Source organism: Arvicola amphibius, chromosome 11 (assembly GCF_903992535.2).
Source record: "Arvicola amphibius chromosome 11, mArvAmp1.2, whole genome shotgun sequence".
NCBI lineage: Eukaryota > Metazoa > Chordata > Mammalia > Rodentia > Cricetidae > Arvicola > Arvicola amphibius.
In genome coordinates, this window is record NC_052057.2 from 40,753,375 (window position 1) to 40,764,290 (window position 10,916).

The window sequence follows — 10,916 nt, forward strand, 5'->3', positions numbered from 1 at the left end:
CTGCCAGATGCTTGGTGGTGTCCCCACCCTCTTCCCACCATGTGAGTAGCATTCTCCCTGATCAAATCGTGACAGTTAGACAATGGCTGCAGACAGTGGCAGGCTAACAGCTTAAATTTTGCTTAGCTTCACGTTTTCAGGCCGTCAGATCTTTGGGGTATCTTCAGCAGAGCCCTGGCAGGTCACAGAAACCAGAGAAGATAAACCTGAATCACCAGATGGAAATGGTATTAACTAAGTGCTCACCACGTAGAACATGCCCACGACTGTAATAACATGTCTAAAACATTATCTTGCTTACTCCTGCTCCTAAAATAATCCTAGTCGGATTTTATCAAGAACTCACAATGTACCAGGCCCTGCAGAACGCTGATATTTTACATAAACTGGCTCAGTTAGCTGCAGCAGCAATTCCCTGTGTACCACACCATCGTCATTCTCTCTTTAGAACACTGAATCTAGGAAAAGGAATTTCCCCAAAGTCCGACATTCCCCAAGTGACTAGGTCTGAATTAAAATCAAAAACTCTTTACTTAATCTTGCTATGTCCTGAAGAGGAAACCTTCATCACATGCTCTTGAGAGGGCACAGAGGAAGAATTCAGAATACTGTGGCCTGGTCAGTCAAGTGCTCCTTGCACAAGCATGGGGACCTGACTTTGATCCCCAGAACTCCTTTAAGTAGAATGATATGGTGTCCTGCATCTGTAATCCCAGCACTGGGGAAGAAAAAGTGGAGTTCATAGGCCAGCCTACTTTGTAAGTTCTAGGCCAGTGAGGGACCATATCTCAAAAATAAAGTAGACAGCTCCCAAGGAGTAACATCTGGGGTCATCTTGTCTCCACACACATATATTTGTGTAGTTGGACTTTCTTTGGGCCTCCAGCTCCCAAATAATGACACAGAGACTTTTTATTAATTATAAAAGCTTGGCCTAAGCTTAGACATGTTCCCAGCTAGCTCTTAAAACTTAAATTAACCCATTTATATTAATCTACATTCTGCCATGTGGGTGGTTATTTCTCTTCCATATTATATGTAAGACTTACTCCAAATCTTATTGGTGAATCCCCACCTTTTTGATTCTTCCCCCAAGTTCCTCTCTCTCCCTGGAAGTCCCGCCTATCCTCTTCTGCTTAGCTATTGGTCATTCTTCCTGTTTGTCCAGCACTGGCTTTGCTACAGCCACCAATGTTGTTTTTTAACTATGTCCTATTTAACAATAAAGACTCAGGAGTCAGATGTTGGGGTAAAAGTCTGATAGTTCAAAGAGTCTGAGAAGCAACCATCTGATCTTCCTTTTTGGCCAGAGACCAAAAGAGAGCATCTCTCCGACCATCCCAAGTCAAAAGGACCATGAAATTCCAGGTCCCTACCTACTTCTTCCTGTGCATCTCTCTATCCGTATTCCTGGATCCTCCATCCTCTCTATGGTTAATTCATGTCAATTAGTTGCTGGCTATGCCCCTGACCCAAGGTTGATTTTAATATCACAGTCTGGGGACTTCACAGTGAGATCAAATATCCCACAAAATATTTGCATACACATGATGCTGTAAATTGACAAAGTTTCGGCAGTTCACAGAAAAGCTGAATTCTGGAACATCTGAGCTCATCTCTGTTCATGAATCAAGAAAGACTCTGTCTATAAGAAGATTGCACAGACCTTAATGCCTCTGAGAAGCAAGAAGGAAAAACGGGAAGAAAGAAGCTCTTCCTCCTCACCCCACCATCCCACCCCACCCCTTGCACCACAAAAAAACAAGTCAGCAACAGGGGTCCAAGTCAGATTATCTGACTTACTCTCAGTCAAATCAGCATTCTGTGAGGCTCTGTAGAATGAGTTTCTCTGGATATCAACCCATCCCAAGGTCCTAGATGCGCCTCTCTCTCAGGACATCTCTGGTATCTTTAAAGTTTATTTTCGATTTGTGATGATTGATGGTGACTGCCAACAGAATCTGGAATCACCCTAGAGAGAAGCCACTGTACATCCCTATGAGGGACTGTCTAGATTAAATTATACTCTAGGCATGACTGTAGGGAAGTTTCTAGATTAGGAACCCTGAGATGAGAAGGCCTGCCTATTATGGACAGCACCATCCTGTGGGCTAAAGTCTTGGACTAATTAAAAAGGTGAAAGCAAGCTCTGAACACAAACATTCCTTATTTTCTGCCTCCTGCCTGTGGATGCAATGCCATCAGATGCCATTTTCCCTGCTAATAGACTGTTCCCTTAGCCTGTGAGCCACAGTAAACCCTTCCTTCCTTAGAATGCTTTTGTTGAGTGCTTGACCATATCAACAGGACCAGTAATGAATGAACTACTTCACGCTGGACAGAAATGGGGCAATATGTAAGCTCTCGGCAAGAATGACCAAAGTGAACCTCTCTGGAAAGTGCGGAAATGGAGGAAATGGTCATACTCAGCAAAGCCTACCTTGTTCTTGCTTTGCTCAAACACTTCCAACAGTCCTTCTTGCCAAGTCCAAAGTCCGCTGAAAGCCCAGACCAAACGCATGTAAATTTCATGTGGGAGGACATGTCACTTCACAGGTGGTCCATGAGGAGAGTTCTCAGAAGAGGAAAGAAAAGGAGGTCCCTGTTTATGCTCTCAACACCTCTGTCCCTCACAAGTGTGTGGAACTCAAAAGTCCCGAATAACACAAGGCTTCCTGACTTCAAAACCAAGGTAATTTGTGTTCACATGAGTGATTTTGTTTGTTTAACTCAGAACACATGGACTAAGGTACCCTTGGAGCTGATGAGCTTTTTAGACCAAGATTCCGACGTGCCTCTGTGATAGTCCATCTTTTCAGAAAGGCTTTAGGCACCCTCCTCTCCCATCTCACCATCCCACCCTTGCTGTATTCTCTTTCTAACATCTGCCCTGCATTGTTTATGGTTTTGACACCTGTATATTGGCCCCATATTTATTGGACTTAATGAGTATTTGGATTTCACTAAACATCTAACCTCTTCTTGAAATACAATAGCTCCTGTCTTATAAAATAGCAAATAAAACACAAGACTTCCTTGAAGCCCCAAGGAACTGATGATGCCTCCCCATCACTGCAAAAGAAAACGCAGAGGCAGACAGTGAGGTTATTCAGCCAGATCCTGCCCCTGTTGCTGGCCCCATCTTTCATCTCAAGGATGACGGCCTGTCTCTCTGCTTCGCATGTGCCTAGTGAAGCATATCTAGAAACACGACAGGTAGGGCTTTTTTTTAACTTCCTGTCTATCAGAAGAATGAAAATAACTCTGTTGACATAGAAGGTTCTGGAAGTGAAGCAAAGGGAAGGAAAATTCAGTTGCGTTCCAAATAACTGGAGAGAATATGTGACTGCTGGGTCTTCGTTGACCACATAAGGGAAGAAGCAACCAGGAGATGCTATTAAGATCAAGTTTCCACAGCAAGGAGAAGAAGAATACGCCATGGATGTCCTCTGTGATTTCATTACTAATGAGAAGTTTCTGCCATTCAGAAATCAGAGGGACTAGGGAAAGAAGCCAGTTTTATTAACAAAACTCCAGGTTAAGAAGAGACTGTTATGGGCTGGTGAGATGGCTCAGTGGTTAAAAGCACTGACTGCTCTTCCAGAGGTCCTGAGATCAATTCCCAGCACCCACAAAGTAGCTTGCATTCCAGTGCCCCCTTCTGCCGTGTAGCTGAACTTGCAGACAAAAGAGTCAAGAATGAATTTTAAGAAAAGGGGTTGGGGTGGGGAGAAGAGACTCTTAAACCAACTCCTAATGATTTATCCATAAATCAGTTCATCTCTCTGATCTCGTCAGTGTTCGTCCCCAAATGAGATATTTTTTTATCACATCCTCTCCTTTGCAGAAGAGAAAGTGAAATAGTTGGAAGAGCAGAGGTTGGTAGGTGACTCCGGGGAAACTCCTTCCTGGATACAACAGGACGGCTGCACATATGAACTCACAGCACCGGAGACAACATGCATGAGACCTGGGAAAGCTCAAACCAGGCAAAATCCCAACATGGGGTCAAGCAGTAGGTCGCAAAGTTCCCATCTCCCCAGGGAGAACTGCAGGTGATTGACAACTGCCGAGACAGGGAGAGTTAGCTCCCTTTAAGGATGTGGCTCTGGCCAGCTGACCATCCAAGAGTATATACCTGGCACTAATTGGACTTCGTTTTGTTGAATGAGGATGTTGTTGAAAACTCCATGCACTTCAGACACAAAGGACCCGGAGCAAGAATTCACCTGAAAGCTTCCTGAGGACTAGGCTTCCTGGTTCCAGAAAGTACCAGGCAACCTTCCAAAGGAGAGAAATAATCAACAGTTCTACCCAACTATGAGCCACAACCATGACCAACAAGGCATGATAACCTAGGAGTGCAGTAGTGGCACACATGCCTGGGTGATAACCAGAAGCTCTCTAAAGGGGCACAAGATCCACCCAGCACGGAGGAAACTAGTGAAGTAATGGAGCATCGGCCATAGCGGCACCCTAAACACTTGTCCTTAAAGCCACAGATAAGTGTAGCCCTCATCCCTCATCACGGAAACTTCACCAAGCAACAGATGGAGACCATTACAGAAAACCACAACCAATCATAATGAAGAGTTCTGGACCCCAGTCCCAATGGATACATCTACCAAACAATTCCTACACCCAAGGCTCAGAAGACATCCATGGAGTCCCACCAACTCAGCTGTCCAAAGATGAGCTGACCGAGGACAGCAACATGGATGGTGAAAGACTACGGGGCTTCAACCTTAAATATAGAACTACAGGCAGTTAATAACTAATAAAAAAGAAGTCATACATTTGAAAGAGACCAAGTAGGGGTATATGGGAAGGCTAGGTGGGAAGAAGGGTAAGGGGAAATGCTGTCAATGTATTATAATCTCAAAAAATAAGAGAAGTAATTAAAAAGATGAGGGAGAGTCAAAGTTAGATGAGAATTGAATAGGGAATGGATCTGGGAGGATTTGAAGAACAGGGGTAAACACACTAAAAATATAATGCATAAAAATCTGAAAAAATATAAAATATAATATAAATAAAATGAAAAAATAAGACACCACAAGGTTGGGGAGTCAGGAAAGGGCTTGCCATGCAAGCTCGAGGACCTGAATTCAGTTCACATAAACGTGGTGCATCTGTATTGACAGCGCTAGGAAAGTGGAGACAGGAGAATCCCGGGGACTTGCTAGCCAGCAAGTCTAGACCATCAGTGAGTTCCAGGTTCTATAAGAGACCCTGGCACCAAAAAAATTGTAGAAAATGATTAGAAAGACATACAACATTAATCTTTGACCTCCATATACAAGGATACACACATGTATGCACTAACCAACACATATGCAAATACATGTGCATGTACACACACACACAAAGTAGATTCCTCAGTTCTCTGCTGACTGACAATCTGGAAAATTAATACATCCTCCTGGTAATAGTATTTACATACTTGGATCACTACCTTTCTATTATATATCATTCACAATTTAAAAGTTAAATCTTTTCAATCCCATACCCACTAAATAAAATAATTGCCTAAAAAGGATGATATCTTTATTTCCATGATCATGTTATAAGTTCCAAATTAAGTGTAGATTATAGTATAGTAGTCAGATATTATTTATTGAACCGTGTTCTGTGTATTCTAGACCACTCACATAAAATAACCCCACAAATACATGATGAAGGCAGGTGATAATTAAATCATCGTTCCTTGTTATACCCACTTCTGTAGCAAGCATCTGGTTACAGCACAGTAGCTAAATCTTTGCTTCGAATCCATACTCTCTTCTGGAGAATACACAGGACTAAAGATGGAGCGACAGAAGTAAACACCCACATCCTAAGGTAGAATCCAGTTCACTGCACATCTCCAAAGGCCACAAGGCGAGCTGACCCGGTCAGAACCCCACAGCTGGCTGTTCAACCCTCTTTATAACTTCTGTAACTTAGTATGTGGCACTCAATTAAAGACTTTGGGAGAACATGCGGGAAAATGTGATATTCTAGTAGGAAAATGTGCTAATAAAAATTTATGGAGGCCTTATGCATATTCATCATCTAATTCTGAAAGATAGCTGCCGGGAAGTCTCGATTAACCCCATTACGGAGATGAAATTGGTTCTGAGGGCCACGTGCCTATAGCCACCAGACCACATGAACTCAAGTCAGGAACTTGTTATACGACCTCATTCATTCATTCATTATCACAAGGGATCTGTCGACTATAAAAAGAAACGAACAGCTGACATATGGTAGAGTTTTCATGGGCAGAAACAGAAAGGGGCAGATAACCACATTGGGTGGGCTCGGAGCACCCCAGACTCTCGCCACTAACATCCACGTGTTGCCCCCGTGTGTGCCCCCGGGCACAGAGTGCCCGAGGCCACACACTCACCTCTCAGGCCCTGTCAGCTTTAAACTTTAATAAGAAGCTCCTGTATTACAACTTCGCCAGATGGTCTCAGAGCTACTTTATATCTTATTTTGTTTGGAAGAATCTTACCTAGTGACAGAATTATTGTATTTGCCTGACAGATGTTTCTTTAAAAAAAAAAAAAAAAGTAAGTTGAATTGATTCACCATAACAGAAGAAAATAAAGAAAAGCTCCATTTTTTTAATGGCATGCCATATTTTATTGAGATCATTTCAGTAACGTAGCTCTCTTAGACACTGAAAGTACTTCCATGTAAGCACAAAAGCATACCCAGACCCGATGCCTTTATGATACAGATTGGTTCTGCCTGCATCCAGCTACAGAAGGCTTATCTGTGTTTGCTTTGTTTTGTTGTTGTTAAAATTGTTTGCTTCAAGAAACATTTCCTAAAACTCTTGAAGCCCTGATCTGCATATACAGCTTTGCGATGAACAGAGAGTCCCACGACCGCCTGAAAGGTACCATCCCGCTGGCCAAACCCTTAGCCCATGAAGCCCCTGGCCCACTGTCACCCCGAATTATCACTTCCTCTGGAGATACTCCAGCCTTCTTCCCCACCCCAGCCCCAGGCTGAGTCCAGCACTCTACTGGGTTCATGCGTGTCTGTAAATGGTTACTGACTCACAGCCAGTCAACGTTTTAAAGTGTATTGCCACCACCATCTCTGCGACACGAGCATCATATTAAGCATGGAGAGAGGTGTGCTCGTCCTTTTCACGCCATTGTGACATGGTGCTGTCATCTACAACATTTGTGCTTGAGAACCAGGCAATCGAGTTACAAAAAAATAAAAAGTAAAATAATGTGTACTGGCACTTGCTCGTGCACACACTCAGGGTTCTGAGTCGGTATATAAGGCACTGGGCTGCATTCAGAGCTGATTCTCGGCCCCACGCCAAAGCACTGCCAGCATGCTCGTCTTCCATTCTTAACTAGTCAGAGAAACTTCTGCTATTTAGAAACCTCAAAACCCCCATGATTACTGCTACACAAGTGCCTGGTGCTGCTGCTAAGCCAGAGAAGAAAAAATTGTTCCAGAGAGACAAGGCTCCACTAGCTGAAACTTGTTTATAATTTTCTCCCTGTGAGATTTATAGATGGAAGTCTCTCCCAGATTCCAGGATCCCACTCCAAATCTCATACCAATGTACAGTACTACCCACAAGCCACCTCGTATGACAGTGTGGAAAGAAAAAGGAGGGAGAGAGGTAGAAGGGACAGAACACAGGAGATCTCTGTGAGATGAGCCAATCAAAACAGCGTTGGGTCCTCAGGTCAGAGAGTGCACTCTGTTGCCGTCCTGCTTTCCATCACCCTGGCTGGCAGGAAGGTCCCTCCCTTTCCTCACGGGCTTCTCTGCTCAGCCTCTCTGAATTCTCCAGGATCCCCCAAAGCTGTAGCTGGCTTTTGTTTGTTTTGATTTGATTTGGGGTTTTTGTTTTGTTTTGCTTTTTTATAATAGTAACACGATGCCCAAGGTAGCTTGGTTGAATAGCATGTGGTCAAAACAATTATATTTTCATAAATTACTCTTTTATACAGGCATTGCGTTAATTACGTTTCCTTTTGTTGTGACAAAATTCCTGACAAAAGTGACCTAAGGAAGGATGGATCTGCAGCCTGGGGGTCACACTGTGGGTCACAGTTAGGGGGAGGCACCGTCGGTCGTGGGCAGAGGGAGTAAGTGGCTCATCACATTGTAGCCACAGTCAGCAAGCAGAGAGAATTCGATAGTTGAGCTCAGCTCCCATTTTTTTCATTCAGTCTGGCACCCCAGCCAGGGGACACATGCCACCTACCTTCCATGTGATTACTGCCTCCTGAGGCAGTGGAAACACTGCCACAGACATTCCCACAAGTGTGTTTCCATGGTGACTCTAAGTCCAGTCAAGTTGACAATTGACTAACCATCACAGTATGTTATAGCAATGTCTTATATCATGTGGGCAGACAAAACTCAGGAAGATTTTCTTTCTGAGCCCCTGGACAAGTGTGTTTGAGAGGAGGGAATTCAGACCCACCTCTCTCGGCGATAGCAAAAAGTACTACTTTTTCTAGGTATGATGTAAGATTGTTATATCAAACAAACAATTCATAATCAGATTTTAATCAACAGCTAAGTAATTTATAAATGAGTTACTAAGGAAAACTTTGTCTAGGAATCCTGAAACATCACTTTAGTCAGTATTTGACCTCTCTGGTCTAGTGTGTCTTAGTTTAAATATATAAAAGTGAGCCACCGGCCGGGTGGTGGTGGCGCACGCCTTTAATCCCAGCACTCGGGAGGCAGAGGCAGGCGGATCTCTGAGTTCGAGGCCAGCCTGGTCTACAAGAGCTAGCTCCAGGACAGGCTCTAGAAACTACAGGGAAACCCTGTCTCGAAAAACCAAAAAAAAAAAAAAAAAAAAAAAAAGATAAAAGTGAGCCACCATGATTGTCTTGCAGATAAAGCTAGGTTGACTACTACCCTCGTAGCTCTCTTGGTGACTCTCCACCTTGCTCTTCACAGTGCTCCTATATTCCTAAGTGTGGAAACAACTTTGAAGAGTCTATGTCCCTGGTGAGTGTCGTCATGGAGAACTTCAGGAGACACCAACACTTCCCCTGCTATTCTGACCCGGAAGGAAACCAGAAGAGTGTCATCCTGACTAAACTCTACAGCTCCAATGTGCTGTTTCATTCTCTCTTCTGGCCCACGTGTATGATGGCTGGGGGCGTGGCAATTGTGGCCATGGTGAAACTCACTCAGTACCTCTCCCTGCTCTGTGAGAGGATCCAACGGATCAATAGATAAAAGAAAAATCATGGATAAGATATATTTCTTTAAAGCTCAAATACTGTTTTCTTTCATTCTTCACCAAAGAACCTTAAGTTTTTAACGTGCAGTCTGTTATGGGTTCCTTATTGTATTATTATTCTAAGTAGAGCAATAATGCAAACGCTGTCTTGTATGCAAACATGATGTCATTATTATTCAGGAGAATTAACTGTTCTTTGTCAGTCGGTGGTTTCATTATCTTGTTTTGATGCTGGAACTAGTCTGTCCTTCTCTTTCCACCAGAATAGGGCTCAGCTACTCATTGCTAAGTCTTGTGGCAGAATGGAGACACTGTCCATGTGACAAGGTCTGTGTTCTGAGTTTCCAGACCTCTTGAAGACCAGATTTTTCTTCATTTGTTGTTTACTAAAGCTACAGCCAAAAACGTGGTTTTCTTTTCTTATTCTATATTGAGTCCTGTAGCAAGTGAAGAGGTGGTTTCCTGACTAAAGCATGTTAAATATTTTTTTTTATTTTTACCATAGTGTTGTAATGAAGAGAGGAAGCCAAATACTTTCCTTTCATTACTTTTTATTCACTACTTCAGATTTTTAAAATGATCTCCAGCTCTATAATGTCTTCCGAACAGAGCCCGTTTCCATCTATGACCCTGCTACTGTGTGGGAGACAAAGGTGGTGGGTTTGCTCCTGGTGAACTGACTGGGTGTTGGTGGGTATTCCACTGTAAGGCAGAAAAGTCTCGGCTGCAAAGATATTTATGTGAAATCTTAACTCCATTTCCTCTGGTCTGTTAGAGGCCAACGTTAATGTGGTAAAGACTGGTGAGTTCGTTGCAATGGGTGAGTCTCTTATGGCAAATTATAGTGTTGTAATATTACTCTGTAGGGATTTATGTTTCAGCGATCGGATGTATAGTCTCCTGAAAACTGTTGCCTGTTGGAGTTTTAAAGCTATGTGGGCAGAATCTTTGTCTCCTCTACATATTTTATTTTTCTATTCACTATTCCCTTTTTGTTGTATATTTTATATGCAGAACAGACCTTTTCCTAACACATGTTTGAACTGAATAACAGAGTTAAAGGAAGCCTTTCTCCACACTGATGTTTACTCGTTCTGTTTGCAGGGGGTGGGGATGAGGGGTTGGTTTTAAATAAAGACATTCCATCCTTTATTTGATATCAATATCTAAGGGAGAAGACAAACATCTATCTTTCTCATCTATATTTAAGTAACTTTTGTAACATAGTATTGATGTTTTTTAGGTAATTGCAAAATTTCACAAATCATTTGTGGGATGGAAGGCGAAAGTAATATGAGGAGCAGAATGGTGTGATTCATAGTCTGACTTTTCATAAGCAAGTAAATGCCTAGGGTGTACTCAGGACTTCAACTGTGTGATTAAAAATTTTTAAAACCAATTCAATCACAAGATTCAAATACTTCTTGCATTCAAAACAGATATGCCCTTGGCTGTTTAAACAATTCTAATTACTATATTTGAAGACATCTTATTAGACTATAAAGAAAATCCCTTTTTCTGACACCTAAACAATCCATGTACTATCATAAACATTCACAAAACACCACAGAAAATTATTTATTTCTACTTCTTTCTTTAAAATGTATTTGTCAAGATGGGCGAAGAATCTTCAGGACTGTGGGGCTGAAGTTTGCAACCTTAAATGTTCCCTAGGCTTCCCTTCAAG

At 42.5% G+C, this 10,916-nt stretch overlaps 1 protein-coding gene across 1 annotated transcript in view; it reads left to right on the plus strand.

The window, feature by feature from the left end:
* The window catches only part of Kcnmb2 (potassium calcium-activated channel subfamily M regulatory beta subunit 2), a 262,358-nt gene extending 253,133 nt beyond the window's left edge, over window positions 1–9,225 (plus strand). Inside the window, exon 5 of the mRNA XM_038348400.1 lies at window positions 8,941–9,225. Coding sequence (XP_038204328.1) covers window positions 8,941–9,225 — 285 coding nt within the window. The remainder of the gene's footprint in view (window positions 1–8,940) is intronic.
* Window positions 9,226–10,916: the final 1,691 nt, after the last annotated feature.